The following is a 19,036-nucleotide window of genomic DNA, read 5'->3' as shown; positions in this document are numbered from 1 at the left end:
ACATTAATAAGAGTTATGTACATAGGCAAATAAAGTGGCGTTTATGATAAATCGTGGTTGAATTGCGTACATTTCATTTCAAACGTTGCCTCTAACATAAATTATCAAATAGAATAATATGTCCAACAACGGAAATCCAAGTAGAAGTCTACAAAATTTTAAAATCACAAGTGCAAACTGCAGAAAATAGAAGTCGGACACTTAAATGCCCCGCGACTCTGATATTTCAGAGGTAAGAGAGAGAAAGATATATAAGAAAGCTATAAGAAAGAGTGAGACAGATGTTACCTACCCTACTCGAGAACCCGTGGCGCCATCTCTGTGAAAAGTGCTCAAACTGGTCGCACATCGTTATCGACAGCGAAGTGAACTACTGCGAAACTAGCGCCATCTGTTGGAGGAACGCTGAAACTAGTCGGTAATTAGTTTCAGTACTTTCCACAGAGATGGCGCTAGTAGTTCTTGAGTAGTTCACTTCGCTGTCGATAATGCTGTGCGACCAGTTTGAGCACTTTTCACAGAGATGGCGCCACATGTAATAAAAAGTTTTTTTTTAATTTCGCAATATTTTGATTGCAATAATATTTATTTTAAAGCATACACGAACGTGACAGAAATTGAGGCTACTAAAATATATGATATGAGAAAATAAAAGAAGGAAATTTACTTCCTGTCCTGCTTGAAAATTTCCTAAATATTTCTAACACTCGTAGCCATTTCATTTCGCACCTCTCACGCGTATGGTTGCATCTTGAATGGACTACTTTGTACATATATGTGAGTGATATAATAATACGTATCTGCATTATATAGACGAAAAGAATGTAAAATTTGTTTCATTACACGTATTGCATCGTAGATGACTAAACTGACGAAGAAAAAGTGTATAAAAATATTGTCACGCAGAGGTTAAGAGATAAGATTGCAATTTTGCCACCATAGCGAACATAATGTGCCTAGATTCATTAAAAATTTAGGGGAATGAATGATAAAAATCGATTTGTTGTAACTTCATAAATATGCACTTAATGCATTATGGATTATTAATTGTACTCGGTTTAAAATTATTATACACGCGAGCGTGCACTCTGAAAAGCACCAGCGTGTAATCGATGAACAGACTCGAACGATATGATTTAGAAAGAAATGGCCATGCATTTGCAAAATGCAAACATTAAACGTCACTGATGCAATAACTGCTTTTCCTGGACAAATGAAATCATTCAATACTAATAAAACCAAATGTTATGAAACGATCGACATTTTTTTCCTCGACGCTCGATCTGCGACCACGATTTTCGCTAATATAAAACTACTCGTCCGTTGTGCTACAAACTGATTGTCATTTAATATATATGTGTATACATATTTATCTTAAACGCATTAAACGACGAAGTAATATAGATTATAAGTTGCAATTGTACCGAATGAAAAATGGCCGCAAACGTAAGGACAGGTGAGTAGTATGCGAAAACCTGTCAATAGTGTTAATTGCCGTTCGAGGATAATTAACCGATCCGTTTGATGGAGAGAGGTGTACATACGAAGATATTAATATTAATCTGTTGTCCACGTGTTTAGCATTGCGATTAAATGAAATTGCTGCGACACATTTTTCATTCCTACGTCAAATCTAATATGTATCACTGTTTATTATCTTTTTAATCGTTATCGTGACGCCTTTTAAATTGGTATTGCGTCAAAAAGTATCTGACACTCAGTAATGGGCGTATAACCGTGCTGTGGAGAGAGGTTCAGTACTGCGAATACGGGTATTGTTTTTCATTGATTTCTTTTTGCGTTTGTATTCAGACGTCTACGCTTATACGCACGACTGTATTGGAAAGAATCGGTGCAATTAGTGCCTACTTGTGCATTGCGCGGCACGATAATATATCGCTACGAAAATTCCATCCGAGGTATCTCATTATTTCACGGTTTGCTTTCAGAGATGCGAATTCCTACACGTTCTGCGCCTCGTCCACCTGTCAGTTCGACGAGAAACGTTCTTTGGAATAGCACGTAAGATCACTAATTGCTTTTAGCTAGATCTTTTTTATCCTCTGTCAATTGTTTTATATATATTTTATTATTGCGTATTTAAATTTTATATAGAATTTAAAATAGCATTCGTGATATTTAAAAATTTAATTAACGTCCTCCAATGTTCGTAGAAATGATATTTTTGGATCTACATTAACGCAACAAGCTACTCAAAAGAAGAAGCCACCACCTCGACCGCCACCGCCAAAATTTAATCAAAATTATTTGCAAAAGGACAAACTGAAAAGACCGGTATGTAGAAATCAATGAGATTTTGAGATTCGCGAATGGTATTTAATATTTCTTATGCGAAATCTAAATAGGCAAGACCAGGGGATCTTTTGACCAATCTTTTTGGACGGAAAAAAAGCACACATTCAAATTTAACACAATTAAATAGTCAATTACACACTACGGTACAACCAGAGAATACAAATGGGTCAGTTTGTCTGATAGACTTCAGTCCACCTGGATCACCAACATTCACAACTCGGTCAAGTAGCGATGGTGTTAGTATCGACAGTTTTGGCAGCGATGGTAATTCAAATCCATCTGTGTTCACAAGCAGTGGAAGCACGTCTCAAACAGAAAGTGCTTTCGAAGATGATTTTGATTTTTTTGGAATGTGCACTAAGAAAGTACCACAAACGGATTCCTGGCAACTTAATTCAGTGGCAGATCCATTCGGGCCATTAGACGTAACTAATAATACATTGCAATTTGTAAATCACGTAGGTGATGCACGGTTTTTTGCTTTTAATACGAACAATCATGCTAACAATCAAGTGCCTTCTTACCAGGCGTCTTTAAAAAGTGCTCAATCAATGCCGACTATCATCCGTGCAAAACCGCCGAAACCACCGGCGCCGAAGATTTTACAAAAGAATACAGAACAAAAATTTAATTGTACAGAAAACGACTTGATCCCTATAAATAAAAGAGTGCCTTTCGCCAAGTCGATGATATTAGATTCAACTAATTCATGGCCAGATGATCCTTCACCGCCAATGCCCACAATACCACCACCTACACCACCTGTGGAATATTTAACAGAAATAAATAACGATCTTCCAGTAAGTTATTAAAAGTCAATCAATAGTTATCGTTTTATTAAAATAGTTACCACATTCTCGTTTTTTATTTTTAGATTGGTAGGAAAGAGCCTTATGGCATCGCTCTGTATGATTTTCCATTAACACATCCAGGCGATTTATCTTTTAAAGAAAACGATGTAATATATTTAATCAGAAAAGTTAATAACGATTGGATGGAGGGTAGAATAGGAAATGAGCAAGGGATATTTCCTGTTAACTTCATTGATATAAAAGTACCATTGCCTGAGATTCCAGACAATGTGGTTACTGCTATTTATCCTTTCAAAGGCGAAACAACAGAAGATCTAACATTTGATGTAAGTTACTGCCTCTTATCATCCTCTATGTATCAATACCATGAATAAAAGGGATTTTCTCAAATCACTTATATTCATGATCTTGGCATACATAGGACGACATATCCTCTTCTTTGATAATAGTCCTGTTTTATTTTTTTTTTAATATGTACTATGTATGTACTATATATGTAGGAAGGAGAAACAATTACAGTTCTATCAAGAATATCTCAAGATTGGTTATATGGCGAGTGTGGAGGACGAAAAGGACAGTTTCCAGTAAATTACGTAAATAGAGTTCCATATAACTTTCAATTGTCGCATTAATTTGCATACATTGTGCTATATTACAAGGGGGATAATATGTCAGAATTTTCTCTATTGTAAATTCATTGGTACTCTTCCTGTCTAGTATTTTTGTAACGATATTTTATGGCAAATAATACAAAATTTAGGATTTATTATTGAAATCATGTTTTTATAGTTTTGCGTTAAACAACTAAATGTTTGTTTCATGAAAATTACTATTTACGAAAAGACTGAATTATATACAACTATATATTGCCTTGGGAATTGTAATGAAAATATATATTTTTAACAGTTTTTAAATCAATTTTTTGGAAGTAAAAAATGTACATTTTGAAACTTTTTAAGACTAAAAGAATTAAGTAATTGTACATTTCAATTTCTCAACAAGACAGTCAGCCTTTTCCAATTTTTTGTCGTAAGAATTTATGAAGATGTATTCCACTAAAAATTAAAATATGTTGTTAATTTTCCTTCTGGATAAGAATGATCTAAATGAAATGTTTTTTAACATTTTAAAAATAGTTAATTGTTCAACATTAGAATTATTCGATATTTATGTAATATAGTTTCTTATGCTATAAAATGCACTTATATGTGCCTGAAAGATATAAACGTATAATGTATAATACAAAACTTTATAATAATTATCTGTGAGTAACAGAAATACCAATCTAGTTATACGTATAAGCAAAACTGAGATACTTAAGTATCATACTTTGTTAAATAATATTTCGAAGCTTTCGTGATTAAAATTTTCTTTCAATTAATTTTTATTTGAAGAAAATCAGTAATATTTTTATTATCTCATTTTTGAGCAACGTATCGCTTTGTTAACTTATAATAATTATTAAAATACAATAAATTGGTATATAAATAACATGTAAAACGAATATTTATATTTTTTCATGTGTACATATAATTTTTCAAACTTACTAGAGTTAATATTGAATTATAATTAAGCATGTAACGTTTTGATTTTTCCAATACATTTAATGTTATACTTTTAAATGTATATGGAGAAAGTAATAATTTATATAGTTGTTTCATTTGACAAGTAACTGTAACAAAAAACAAAAATCGTGTAGCTAATGCATGCAACATGTATATCATATTTTATTTCTAGTGTCATTTACATTAATTATATATCAAATTGTATTTTGTAATATTTCGACTTAAGTTACCAATACGAAAGTAATGGTATAATTTATATATATTATATATTGAATTTGTCGTATTTAAAATGCACACATTTGAATGTAAATACTTAATTACATGTTTATTATAATGTGAAGCATATTTAAATATAAAGAATTGAAGGAAAACCTATGAGAGACCACTTTGGATAGATTTCTCTGATAGTGCTTTTTTTTCCGAAAAATATGAATCTGATTAAGTCTTTCATTGTCTTTCCATTTGATTCTTCGCATCTAATTTGCGCATATCTTAAAAATTAGAAAGAATTATGTATTATCTATTCTAAAGATGCCTATGTATCTATAAAAATAAGCGCTTTCCAATTTATAGAATGTACTAAATTATTATAAAATTAACAGAAATGTCGATAGAGATTTCAGTCAAAGTATTAGTAAGGAATAATTTAATCGATTCCATAATTTATGATGGGGACCAGATATTTGATTGATATAAATTAACTTAAGGAAAACTAACAATGGTTTCTAGAATTGTTTTAGAGCACATGCGATGTAACGTCCGACCTCATTGATAGTCATTTTTGTCAAGTGTATAAAATATATTATCTAATACAATATATGAATAATATTAATGCTGAAAATCCTACAAATATGTCTAAACAATTTCAACTTTTGTATATCATGAGAATGTATGAGAGAAATAATTTAAAATAACGTGACCAAGTCGAAATATGGAAGGTAATAAAATTTTGCGTGTGATACACAATAATCTATAGAATAAAAACACGTCGAGACACAAAACTGATTTCGGGATATTTAATGCTAACAGTCTTTGTAAATTCTGTTATATATATTTCATTTCGTATCGATTACGTTGTATTTTCAACAGTGCTTCTATTGTTTTGCACGGAAACACTGCCAGAAACAGAATGTTCGTTAAGTGCGATAGCTCTTATCAGTAATACATTTGTAGACTGCATGGATTTCAAATATGTAGGATACTTTGAACACGATATACATTTGTTAACATGTTTAGAGAAGATCGAGAACATATCAGTTTTAAATCGTTTTAATGTCTGTATCACAGCGTTCCTAAATTTTTCACCTGTTAGACAATACAGAAAAAAATTCATCGCAAAATTCCAATGGTATACGTGAAAGCATAAGCCGCGGCACCATTTCAATAACATTTTTTCTTTCAACCTGGAAAATAATTAACCGTAATAAAGCAAATATGTTTATTTCACTACGTACAGTAACTTACGTGTAAAAGTGTTCGGACGCTCATACAATTTTAAATAGCATTCGAATACTTTTGTAAGCTATTGTGTACATATACACATATATTCGCTGTGTTAATTCATACCAATGTATATATTCTGCTTTTTTCTTTGGTTCAGCAGCAGGAAATTTAATCAAAATAACATCCCAATAGAGTTCCAAAGTTTCCACTATACCAAGGGGTAATAATAGCACTAAATAAACAGTCGAGACTACGAATAATGTTCTGGAAGTATGATGCGTTCTATTTGTTTTATGTCTGAAATTTTCTAAGGAATAATATCATTGAATATATTCATAACTCGTTAATTATAATGTTCCATTTAAAGAATTCACTTACGAGTTAATCGGCAACGAATCTTTTCGGTTTTTCTCATATGCACGATCAACAAAATATTCCCGATAAATATAAAAAGTAATGGTAACCACGTAGATAATGCGATATAAAAGTACATAGCACTACCCCACGGTTTTATCTTCTGTTGACATGGTATGAATTCGAAAACACTGTCCGTTTCGTAGCCTGTAAATTGGCCAAAATTACGTGTGCTGAATAACAAAATATTTTGACATTTAAAAATCATTATTATATAATACGGTTTTTAACGAATATATAAAAAATTATGACACTAATAAATGAAATAGGATATTAAGTATATTTAAGTAATTACCTCCTGAATGTAACTTTGTCAATGATATTATAAAACTGATACATATCAATACAGTAATAGTTATCATTTCGGAACAATTGTTATAACGACCATATATTCCGAAAGGGAAGATAATAGCAAAAAGTCGCGTCCACGTAAGAACTACAACCAGCCAAGTAGATGTAAATTGAAAGAATTCCATAGTAATAGAATTCAAGGTGCATAGAAACCTACTATTCTACGAAAACGATAAACTTAAGTTTTTAATTACAGATAATAATGAAATTATGTAGTTAAAATTTCATCCTTGATGTACATACAAGGATCATTAGTGTCCAGGCATTTTCGATGCTTTTTCTGAAGCTTGAAAGTTTCTTCAGGCTATTTAATTAATTTTTCATTGGAAACAAACGTCGTGTCGGGCACGAATGATCATCGCATGCATCGTTATGGTATGCACCATGCACAGTAAAAAAAAAATTAATACGCTTACCATGAATAGATTATTAACAACCATAAAGTGAGATTTTGCAATACCCACAGCATAATTAAATACCAATGCTCCATTGTCAGATAATGCAAGTGCTTTTAAATAAATCGATAAATTCGATTCGCACAGTATAGGTGTGCTTAACATGACAAACGAAATAGTATTTAACAGTACACCTATGTAAATAATTGATTATTCACTACAATATCATAATATAATCGTATGAAGTTTGTATTATATTAAGCAAAAAAGGAAAGAATTTAATTAATACAATTAATAAGGATATTTAGTTTCTTTCTTTGCTTACCCATTACTATAATGAATAGCGTTATGTAGCTAAGTAAAAAGCGTACGAATTTAACAAATGGTTGTAATGTTAACCAGTAAAAACGAGCCTCGCAAGGCCATATAACTTCTAAATTGGGTTGTGTAAAATTGTAAATAAAATCCAAAGTTGTTAACGGTAGTGGGCATGATAAGTTTCCTCTAACGTAAATACTGTGTAATACATATAAACAAATAAATAAAAGTATATGAAACAGCATAAAAATATGTATGAATAAGATGTACACGGTTTTCTACTAATTACGTTCATTTGTAACTAATTTTAATCATCGTAATATTCTATCTCACCTGATTTCATTTTTTACCGAAGCTTCTGTAGATTGTATCCATTGCAGTAGCACGTTTAATATTAATATGAGTTGCAGATTTATGCTTCTGAATGAAACCATTTGTACACATTTACACATAAGTTTGTTTTACGAAAAAATTAGCGGAAATTTTTGCGCATTAATATTTCGGAAATACGTATTTTTATAATTTTAAAGGTAGATGTAGATATTGAAAGTAATATATATTTTTACTTGTAGTTTATATACCTCCTTCTGTCAAACACCTTTTCACTACCATGACTAATAATGATGTCTTACTTCTCATTAAGAGCTGCGAAGGCACCTGTTGTCAATTATCATAACATAGAATTATTCTTAGCAAATATCATTTCAATGCAGATAACAGCTTATAACTTGTACACGGCTAGAAGCAGACCTGCATTTCGTGTACACTTAAATGCAGATCTGCATGTTCCATGATGAAACTTTCTATAATATGTATATATGTATATATTTTCTTTTTCGCGTAGAACGCGAATTTAATTTGTATAACATAATACAAATTTTTAAATATACATGCTTTGGACAGAAATTATTATCACTCGATAGAAATGTAGTTTTTAATATATTTTAATCACCGTTGTATGTACATATGTAATTCACACAAATCCACGAGTGAAAGGCACGTATCGAAATAATGATAGCCTAATCATTTATTTTTACAAAAGTATTTAATGCTATTCCTCTTTCTTTCATGTATTAAATAATAGATCATAATATTCAGTCCTATCATTAACATATTTCACGCTATCCTTAAAGATTTATTCCGTCGGGATAAGTTAAGTAAAATTATAGTTTTTAAATAATTTTCTAGAAATTTCTTTATTACATTCTCACGAAACACAATTAACGTATCATTATATAATGTAAATACAACAAAAATAATATTACATTTCTAAGGAGATTATTATTTGTCATTACTTTCCTGACTATCAAAAATATATCCCCTTTTTTATTTCAAAATTTTGTAAATTTTGCATCTGTCCAAGTCTAATGCATAAGTTGACTTAACATTTCATACCATCCTTTATTACAACATTCCTTTCTGTTATAATTCCAATATATAAATAAATTCATCTATTTCCAAGGGAAAAATTTCATTTCTTCTTAATAACAATGCTTATCTTGCCCAAATACTAGTAAATTCGTCAGATTCAATACGCAGTTCGAAACAATTTAATAATTTCGTTACTTTGAAAATATTTAAATTTATTACAACTATTAATTCATTGTGTACGTGGGGTGGTGTTTTACTTTTTTAAATATAAGTTTCTCTCTTAATATATACAATCACACTCGCAAAATGTGCAATCCATCATTTATCTACAAAAAAAGTACAATCCGAGATATTGATTATGCATTCCGTTAATGTATATGAACGAAATATGAAATGCAGTTCTTAATTTCTACGAACTTATCAAAATACAATTATAATAATTAATTAGGAAACAAACCCACATCTTTCGAGCAATAAACAATTTGCTTCGCTACCTTTATCCTTTCTCTATATAGTATAACATTAGAAAAGGACTTGCTCTGTACAAATCAATTAAGAACAAATGAAAACAAACAAATAGAACGGATGTACGTTTACGATTATGAGTATGTAAATTACTGTTACACAGCATAAAAGCATATTATGACCTTTACAATTATCAATTCTGCACAGTTTTACATTTATAATTATATCCCGCAAATACAAATGAACGCAAAAGTTAAAATATTTCTTTTTCATGTCCATGGTTCCATTGCACAGTACATCTCAGATGAGGCATTAGGATTTTACACGGTATATAGAATGTAATAGAGATAATATTGCTGGTCATTTTAATTTTTGGTGATAATTATATGCTTTCAAACATATCAATATTTCAAGGAAGAATAATTACATTTACTAAAAAAAAAACAAAAATAATGTTTCAAAACTTGTATTTACATGAATTACTATACAGATATTAAATTAGTTATAGTACAAAAAAATCATATTTGATCATTTTGGAAATTAAGTACAGGCCTTAGAAAGACATAAAGATGTTTATTGATGTTTATCATTATACTAGAAGCTCGGGGATATATGTAATCTTCGAGACACGTATAGTATATACATTTGAATTGAAAACTAGTCTTATATTCTCAATCACAGCCACTGAATAGAAAGAAAAACATTTTTAATACTTTTTAAAGTGTCATAGCTAATTTCAATGAGCCTTGATTTAATTCTCATATAATGATAATAGTATCCATATTTATATACAAAAACATTGTTTCTGATTCTTTTTTAGAGAAATGTCTGTGCAGAACCATATAATGTTGTACAAGATATTACATATAGAATAAAAAAATTATTAAAAATCCATCAAACACTGTAATACAAGTGTATTGATAAAAATAATATTTTACTTGATTCTAAATACTGTACAATGATTGTACTTTTTTCCTTTTTTTCTCATTGTAAAATAATTCATCCCATACTCTATGTGAAACATTATTTAAAATGATTTGTATCTGAATTGAAAATAGTGTTATCTCTCAATACCAGCTATGTGCTTTATACCTTAAATTATGTTAAATTCATGTCACAAAATAAAACATGTTTATATGTATCATATTTTTTAATATCACCTTGGTAAGAAATCAACCTATGAACAAAATACGTTTTTATATTGTATACATAAATATGTACAAATAGGTATTTTAAGATTTTTTGCATTTCGCAGTCATGTAAGAAGTCCTTGATAATTATTTCCCCCTTTGAATCTCAAATTCTTCATAACGCATTCGTTGTACTGTATCAGATTAATTTCTTACCTGAAAGCTTAATATCTAATTGAAATATAGGTTTTGAAAAATTATTAACAAGGGAACAAAAATTGTTGACAATAATTATGTTTTAATGACTAGTAAACTAGATATCAAGCAGTATCTTTTTAATTCATGTATAATCCCATTTCGTGATCTTTTCTGTGCAAACTGATGCATATTTTACCTAATGTTTCTCTTTTTGTTAAATAATCTAAAATTAAAGAAAAAGATAAATTTGCTTTTATAGGTGGCAAATAGATATACTGTTGATATTTCATATCTGCTCAAACATATTTTAGATGATAAAACTAATATATTGTAATTGTTTCGCATTTGTATCTCATTATTGTACTGTGCAATCCTAAGTGTAGTATTTACAAAAATAATCATTCCATAAGTGCCATCTCTGGTAACACTTTACATTTTTTTTTATGTCAAAATTAAGCCACAGACTGCTGGCTTTACACACTTTACAGTTTGCACCAATTTATGTGCATGGGTCATATAAGAATGTCCAGATCTTTTCTTTAATCAGGTTTATATATGGGTATTTTTGGAATAAATTCAATTAAAAGAACCTGAAATATGAAAGGTAAAAAGAAATAAGTGCACGCTTACACACAAACACAGGTCAATACTAAAGAATGAATACTAGTCGATGATGTAACTGAAAGTAGAAGATTATTCGTACTAATACGGTTCAACTATTTACATAATCAGATAGATGGACAGATTGTTCTTCAAAAAGCAGATAAGAAAGAACAAAAAATAATTTTCATCTGATAAAATTCATAATAATAATTATAATATAAATGTATACTAAATATTTAGAAAGAATTTATCTTTAAGATGAATTACATAATACAAGAATAAATGAGAAAAGTTGTATGCTTTTCTTTACTTACATATTCCATCATGGACGAAGTATCACATCTTTGTTTTGCCAGCCTCCAATGTAATCCAAGCTTGTGATACAGCCTACTATTTTCCCATTCTAATAATTTATTTAATGAATGTTGTGTCTGAAGATGTAAAACCATAATTATTTGCATTACCGGTTCTGTTGTTCATACATTTCTAGAAAATCAAAGTATTTACCCTTTTACTCAAACAAATAACAGGCCAAAGAGAACATCCTAATGTACAGCAGCAGCAAACGCAACCACAGAATAACCATTTAACATTAACCGGTAATGTTTTCTTCAGCACACTGTTTATTCTCATAACAGTTGCTTTAAATTCTTCTGGAGCGACACGTGACACCAAGCCATTTGGAAATTCCGACTCGAAGCGATTACTAAGTCCAAACCTAAAATAAATGATTACACAGTATGTTTTAATATAATTTATACAAATAACATATTTCTTTATCTACAGATAATATAAATCTAATCATATATTGCGTATCTAAGCGTCACATGTGTGAAGAATTTTGTTTCGCATACTTTTTTCCTGTGGTGTAAAATAAAATTATGAAAAAGTAAAATAAGTATAATCGTTCAAATTTGAATTAATAGCATGGCTTGTAATATATGTACATTTATTGAAAAAAAGAAAAGAGCAAAGTTGTTAACGATAAAAGCGTTCGCTACAAAAATAATGAATAGCTTTCGTTTCTTTGTTCTGGAAGCGAGTCGCGTTGGAGCTGTATGCGCAAAAAAGTGTAAAATAACAGAATTCTGCTTACACGGTCATATTACCCGCCCCGTGAATAACTATAGGATCCGGCACCATTGTCACGTAATGTTCTTCCAAATGTTGTTCATTTTCTTCCTCTTCTTCGTAAATCGCGTCGAAATCTGCCATTGTACGATATTTAACGGTTCCCGCTCTACGAACAACACAGCTATATCGTCGCAACGGAACGTTTATTCTACTGAAATATAGTCCCTTTTCATTTATATTTAATACTGAATCGCAATGTATGCATGTTACCTTTAAGTATTATGGGTATACATCTTTGTAGTTACAAATAATAGGCCAATTCAGTTGAAATTAACTAATTCGCAACTCTATCCACAACACAACACACGACGCGCACTGCAGATGCTCCTCACAGCTCATCAATTTTTCATTCACTACGATTTCAGGTTTACCAACGTTATAGATCTATAAAGATGAAGATAACACTGCCAAGTATTTTTCACCAGCGTTGATAAAATTGGTATAGGCACGATTTTGTAAAAGAATTCATTCTTTCCTACATATTTCCTTCTTAATTGTAGTCTTTTTTTTCTGATTACACTAAGCAAATTTTGCGTGTTGTTGATTTTAACTTCCCATTGCTATTTTTAATATACCTCATTCTCAAGATACAGATAATTAAATAGAAATCTTTGTGACTAACTAAAAGAAGTCAACTGTAATTAAATGAACTTATTAATAAAGATTTATTATGTATTACAGCGACATTATATTAAGTATAAAATATAGCCAGTATTTTTCGCATATAATAAAACAAAATATTTTCCTCTTAACTATTAACCGTATATAAAATAGTTTGTACATGTATATATTTAGGCTTGTTCTATGATAAGATCTGCCATATCGAGGGAAGGACTCACTTTTAATGTTTTCTCGTTTGCTAAGTGCAGCAGAGATATAAAAGATATTGGAAAGCTTAAAGCTTCGATATTAATTCTAGTTAACATACTTGGCAGTTGTCTGTAAACATTACTAAAGCATTTACAATCATCCACTTTGTCACTTTGGTGTATTGATTTTTCTAATGTTGCTTCATTTAAATTACTTTGTTTACTTGTTATACACTTCCAAATAGATTGTTTTAATTGTTTCATATCTATTTTCTTTGCACGTACAGAATATTCAATAACTAATTTATTTGTAAGTTTTGGTACACTAACTAGGTTGGTCCCAGTAAAAGGCATTTGTGACCCTAACGTATCAAATCTGGTAACACAATCATTTGCAATATTATTATCATTTTTTTGATATTCTTCATTCATTGCATTAAAGCTATGGTTTGATGTATCACTTTCATTTGCATGACTGTAATTTTGCATGTTGTCCGATAGACAAGAAGTAGAACTTGTATTACGGTTCATTTGTGGTTGTTTAAGAGTTATTCTATGGGAATATAATTTATTAGCTTGTGTAATATCATAACGCATATTGGGAGGTAATATTAATAGTTCTTCATTCCATTCTGTCCTAACTGTTCTGGTATGAATTTTAACTTTTTCACTTTGTAAAAATTTATCCACATTTCTTGTTGCATCATTATCATACCGCAATTCTATTTCCTTTCTCTTTTTCCTTTCTGCATTACAACATTTTTTATTCTCTGTATTATTATCAAATGAAGATTTTTTTAAACTACTGCAGTTCCAGTGGGATGGGCCAGTCCCATCTATATGTAAATTTTGTTGGACAAATGAATATTCTGAAACTACTTGTGGTACTGTACTACTTAAAATTTCACAGAAATTTACAATATTTTCTCCTTGATTAGGTATTGCAGCGCACTTATCTACATTTTCTTCTTGTGTTTCTTCAGTAGTAATCTGATTCATTGTAGTAAATATATGTTCATCCTTATGTGATAAACTTACATCAGGATCAAATTGGAAGTTAGATTCATTATTTTGTTCTGATTGAGTTTCATTTGATTCTTCATCATCTGCATTCCAACTATGGAAATCAAAAAAGAATAAAGGTGGACAAATTTCCCCCTCAGAAAAATCTTCGACTCTTGGAATATTGTATACTGTATCTCTATTTTGTGTACCTTTGTTATTTACACTGTCTACCAAAATGTCGTTATAAGGATGCAGATAAAATTTTGAATTTGCATGGTTTGGCAATATTGCTTGATACAACATGTCTGTGGTTTGTAAATCTGCTTCCATAGTCATTAAAGATGGTTTTTCATTTGCAACTGTCATTTTTAAAGCTTCCGCAGTGGTAAATATACATTGTTTATTTTTATTTTTTCTCTTTTCTTTCCTTGAAATGCTTTTATTATCTTTTGTCTCTATCTGATAATCCATCTCTTCCACACTCTCTAGGTCTTTGATACCTTTCTGTTGTTTATCCTGTCCACTAATCATTTTGAGTATATCCATATGTATACCATCAACACGGAATCCATAAATTTTAGTGCTTACATCTAAAGATGTACTAGCCACTTGTAAATCAGTCATATTAGCATCTTTTTTCTTCACCATATATACCATGAAATCAATCATTTGTAAACTGAATGCATTTTTAGTATTAATTTTGTTTTCCGTACTGAGTTTTACACATTGCGATATACGCTCATTCATTTGAGAAACTGGCATGTGCATTAAAAGACCAATTCCTAAGGAGGAACGTCTTCTATTATTTGAAGTTTTAGAATTTGCTGGTGTACTAGTAATTTCATGGCGAAGGGCCAAACGTTCTGCTTCGTCATCATTCTCTAATAAAGCGGATGCAATTCTATTCTGTGGAATCACAGACTTACGCCTCAACGGCGATGAAGTTACTGGTGGTGTACGTATACTGGAATTTGCTAACATACTTGGTAAATTTTGATGTGTTGTCATCTTGCCACTTAAAATTTTATACTTAAGTCAAGCTTCTTTATTTATATTTCTGAAACAAATATAAATATATTTATACTAATTTATTCTTTTATATCAATTATAAATTAACACGTGATCTAAAAAAAATTTATTAAAATAGAAACTGTGTATAATAGGTATATTCAAAACAAAAACAAATAACTTTATAAGATGTATATGTTTACATGTCATTTGTTATATTTCACGATGGTTATGAAAATGGAAGCATCTTGCTGATCAATTTTTTCCTTTACGTTACGTATTGAAAAATAATAAATTGTAACATGCTCAAATAAGCATTTACATGTATTCTAGATGTGTGAATAAAGTTGCTTAGAAATGATCACCTCACAAGTTTTATTTGTTTCAGTAATTCGAAGTAACAATCAAACTTCACATGTAATAAATTAAAAATATTACGTTATTTCCCATTTTTTTTCAAATTGACGCTATGATGGTCGTGCAAAACACAAAATTGGATTTTTTATAACGCACCAAAGAGCCACAAACGTTTTTATGTTTGTCATTTATTGAAAACAAAATAAAACGATAAAAAATCTTTCGGTTCACGTTGAACGTATCCAGTTTTTGTTTCAATATTTATTGTCAAAGTATTGTAAGTAAAGTAGCGCGGGAAAGATGTTGATTGTAGAAAAGTGGTCGTAAAAGCATCAAATTTGAACATAATTATTTCAAGAAATTATAAATTACACGAAACAAACATTTGTACATTAACGAATCTATTTTCCATCTAGAGACATCTTCTGTCATAAAGATCGCATTTTTTTTAAAGATCGACATTAATACTGTTTTTAATGCTTTTGGGTACGTATGACGGTAGTTTCTGGTCATTTCGGGAAAACTGATAATTTAATCGACAGAAATGTTTTTCACAGTACATATTAATAAATAAGGTAAATAACAAGCGTGGAAATTGTGCAGATTATCGTTACTAAAGCAGTGTTTTTGTTTCTATTGTTAGAATTAAAAACAATTATGCAATTATATTAATTTAACCAACAAATCTGTAAGTCAGAATACCATGGAGGTTTTGTTATTGTTAAAATCCATGCTGTATGCTTGTCAGTGGTCAGTAACAGCTATTAAATCATCATAAAATGGTAAGACCAAATGAATTTCATAATCGACGAGTATTTACGACAATGTTGTATTACCTTATAATTTAAATACAAATATTATCATGCATATTACAAATTGCATCTACCTTCTTAAATTGCTACTTGTTCCATTTTTCTTTTTACGGATACTGTGTAATAGATAAGAAGCAATTTGTAACTATAAAAAAATAGGAAAGTATACATTAGATATCAGATTACTATCCTTAATATTTGTTTCTGTATACTTGTTATTAATTACCTATTTCAAAATCCCTTTTACAATAGAACAAAGTCTTAGAAGCATTTATTTTATTAGTTTCAGTGAGAAAAATGTTGAAAATATGACAGTGTTTTTTTCTATGAAAATCTATACATCTATATTATTATTATTATTGTTATTATTATTATTTTTATTATTATAATAGGGTGCAAATATATCACAACTAGAGAGAGATATTGGCTCTGATCAATTTCCTCCTAATGAACATTATTTTGGACTAGTTAATGTAAGTATAAAGTATAATAATACATAAATATGTTTAATTAACTTATCATTCTTATTATACTTAAATATATTATTACAGTTTGGAAATACGTGTTATAGCAATTCTGTATTACAAGCTTTATACTTTTGTCGGCCATTTAGAGAAAAAGTTCTAGAATACAAAGCTAGAAATAAGAGAACCAAGGAGACACTGTTAACATGTTTAGCAGACTTGTTTTACAGTATTGCGACTCAAAAAAAGAAAGTTGGATCTATAGCTCCAAAAAAGTTTATTGCCAGGTTGAGAAAAGAAAAAGGTTGATACAAATATGTATTATTTTTCAATTTTATTTTATTACTTATTATCAGCTGTTTGAAATATTTTCTGTGTATTGATATTTATAGATATGAGTATAAATATATAATGTATGTATATAATCTTTTACAGAGGAATTTGATAACTATATGCAACAAGATGCACATGAATTTCTAAATTTCTTAATAAATCATATAAATGAGATTATTTTAGGTATGCAAATTTCTGTGAATATATGTACATACATACATATATGTATCAACATGTTCTTAGAAAAATAACTTTTGTATTCAACATTTCAGCTGAGAGGAGCCAGAGTAAACCAGCTGGAGGAAAATGCGGTGCGGGTGATGCTGGTTCACCACCTGAGCCTACATGGGTTCATGAAATATTTCAAGGAATTCTGACATCAGAAACACGTTGCCTTAATTGTGAGACTGTATCTAGCAAAGATGAGGATTTCTTTGATTTACAAGTTGACGTAGATCAAAATACTTCAATCACGCACTGCCTCAGATGTTTTTCCAATACTGAGACACTTTGTAGTGATAACAAATTCAAATGCGATCACTGCAGTAGTTATCAAGAGGCTCAAGTACTTAAAATAAAAATTTTTTTAATTATTCCACCTTGAAAAACAACTGAATAATAAGTTTCTTTATTATAGAAACGAATGAGAGTTAAAAAGTTGCCAATGATACTAGCATTGCATCTGAAAAGATTTAAATACGTGGAGCAATATAATCGTCACATTAAAGTTTCTCACAGGGTAGTTTTTCCATTAGAACTTCGACTCTTCAATACCGTGAGTATTACATATTTATTTCTCTGTTTCATATTAAATCATTTACTATTGAATTTCTTAACATTCAAGTTCTTAATTTACATACAGTCATATAGCTATTTGATAACGTAATAATTTACAGAGTGACGATGCGGTAAATCCAGATCGATTGTACGATCTGGTTGCCGTAGTAATACATTGTGGAAGTGGGCCTAATCGAGGACATTATATTTCCATAGTGAAAAGTCATGGATTTTGGTTACTCTTTGATGATGATATGGTTGATGTAAGTTTTACAATTAAAATATTTATGACACTTATTTACATTCGTATAAAAATTTTCTACATGTAAAATTTTTATTTCTTAGAAAATTGATGCATCTACAATAGAAGACTTTTATGGGCTTACATCAGACATTCAAAAAAGTTCTGAAACTGGTTATATTCTATTCTACCAATCAATAGATTGTAATTAGAATTAATTATAAATATATAGAATAAATTAAACGAATTCTACACGGTAATGTATGGTAATTTCGTATTTTATTGAAGCAAAGTGTATAAAATTAGGGATATGTGTTAGGTTATTTATAAAAATGAAATATGTATAAATATAGTTAATTATACTTTGTTTGTAAAATATAGAAAAAGTTATTAGATCTATGGTCTTGTGGATTCATTAATCTTTGAAATGAAGTTGTAGTAACAAATCATGATTTATGTAACAATATGTTTGTTTTAAACTTTACCAGAAACTAGTTCATATTAGTATTTTTTATTTTAGTTTTAGATGAACTTGTCTGACTTAGAAATGTTGGGAATACTAACAAATTCTATATATGTGTGAAAGTATATTATTAAAAGTAAAATTATTGTTATTAAAAAATAGTAATGCTTCTCTTGTAAGTAAATGTTAGTAAAAAATATTTGCAATTATAAATATAATGGCTAAAAGGATATCTTAAATTTATTTTAAAAA

The 19,036-nt window shown here is 29.6% G+C and overlaps 5 protein-coding genes across 10 annotated transcripts; 2 read left to right on the top strand and 3 right to left on the bottom strand.

Annotated features, from left to right (window-relative positions):
- The first annotated feature begins 1,366 nt into the window (after positions 1-1,366).
- On the top strand, positions 1,367-3,903 carry L(3)05822 (SH3 domain-containing lethal (3) 05822). 3 transcript variants are annotated; one of them, XM_076895227.1, is made up of 6 exons: positions 1,367-1,456; positions 1,950-2,022; positions 2,175-2,295; positions 2,367-3,116; positions 3,191-3,454; positions 3,629-3,903. In XM_076895227.1, exons 1-6 carry the CDS (start codon positions 1,435-1,437, stop codon positions 3,758-3,760), a joined length of 1,362 nt encoding a protein of 453 aa, XP_076751342.1. In that variant the 5' UTR covers positions 1,367-1,434; the 3' UTR covers positions 3,761-3,903. The 3 variants fall into 3 exon arrangements, with proteins under 3 accessions (XP_076751342.1, XP_076751343.1, XP_076751344.1); XM_076895228.1 differs by lacking the exon at positions 1,367-1,456 and adding an exon at positions 1,510-1,534; XM_076895229.1 differs by lacking the exon at positions 1,367-1,456 and adding an exon at positions 1,748-1,772.
- A 1,517-nt stretch (positions 3,904-5,420) lies between these two features.
- Positions 5,421-8,359, bottom strand: LOC143423717 (uncharacterized). The gene is made up of 7 exons (XM_076895230.1): positions 7,948-8,359; positions 7,622-7,812; positions 7,318-7,490; positions 6,846-7,062; positions 6,515-6,697; positions 6,260-6,443; positions 5,421-6,096 (listed from the first exon to the last, which is right to left on the bottom strand). The coding sequence occupies exons 1-7, from the start codon at positions 8,064-8,066 to the stop codon at positions 5,763-5,765; spliced, it is 1,401 nt and encodes a 466-aa protein (XP_076751345.1). The 5' UTR covers positions 8,067-8,359; the 3' UTR covers positions 5,421-5,762.
- A 2,499-nt stretch (positions 8,360-10,858) lies between these two features.
- LOC143423591 (cysteine-rich hydrophobic domain-containing protein 2) lies at positions 10,859-12,888 on the bottom strand. Of its 3 annotated transcripts, none has more exons than XM_076895029.1 (5): positions 12,726-12,888; positions 12,478-12,666; positions 11,889-12,099; positions 11,696-11,812; positions 10,859-11,368 (listed from the first exon to the last, which is right to left on the bottom strand). In XM_076895029.1, the coding sequence occupies exons 2-5, from the start codon at positions 12,594-12,596 to the stop codon at positions 11,318-11,320; spliced, it is 498 nt and encodes a 165-aa protein (XP_076751144.1). In that variant the 5' UTR covers positions 12,597-12,666; positions 12,726-12,888; the 3' UTR covers positions 10,859-11,317. The 3 variants fall into 3 exon arrangements, with proteins under 3 accessions (XP_076751144.1, XP_076751145.1, XP_076751143.1); XM_076895030.1 differs by having other exon boundaries at positions 12,478-12,663; XM_076895028.1 differs by having other exon boundaries at positions 12,478-12,887.
- Positions 12,889-13,199: 311 nt separating this feature from the next.
- Positions 13,200-15,336, bottom strand: LOC143423946 (condensin complex subunit 2). The gene has a single exon (XM_076895617.1). It carries the CDS (start codon positions 15,308-15,310, stop codon positions 13,307-13,309), a length of 2,004 nt encoding a protein of 667 aa, XP_076751732.1. The 5' UTR covers positions 15,311-15,336; the 3' UTR covers positions 13,200-13,306.
- Positions 15,337-16,141: 805 nt separating this feature from the next.
- On the top strand, positions 16,142-18,931 carry Usp12-46 (Ubiquitin-specific protease 12/46). Of its 2 annotated transcripts, XM_076895618.1 has the most exons (9): positions 16,143-16,269; positions 16,338-16,476; positions 16,899-16,979; positions 17,058-17,274; positions 17,406-17,486; positions 17,576-17,868; positions 17,941-18,078; positions 18,200-18,343; positions 18,426-18,931. In XM_076895618.1, the coding sequence occupies exons 2-9, from the start codon at positions 16,474-16,476 to the stop codon at positions 18,531-18,533; spliced, it is 1,065 nt and encodes a 354-aa protein (XP_076751733.1). In that variant the 5' UTR covers positions 16,143-16,269; positions 16,338-16,473; the 3' UTR covers positions 18,534-18,931. The 2 variants fall into 2 exon arrangements, with proteins under 2 accessions (XP_076751734.1, XP_076751733.1); XM_076895619.1 differs by lacking the exon at positions 17,406-17,486 and having other exon boundaries at positions 16,142-16,269.
- Positions 18,932-19,036: the final 105 nt, after the last annotated feature.

Source organism: Xylocopa sonorina, chromosome 5 (assembly GCF_050948175.1).
Source record: "Xylocopa sonorina isolate GNS202 chromosome 5, iyXylSono1_principal, whole genome shotgun sequence".
Classification (NCBI taxonomy): Eukaryota; Metazoa; Arthropoda; class Insecta; order Hymenoptera; family Apidae; genus Xylocopa; species Xylocopa sonorina.
Note: the sequence above shows the minus strand (reverse complement) of the source record. Positions and strands in the feature narration are given on the sequence as shown.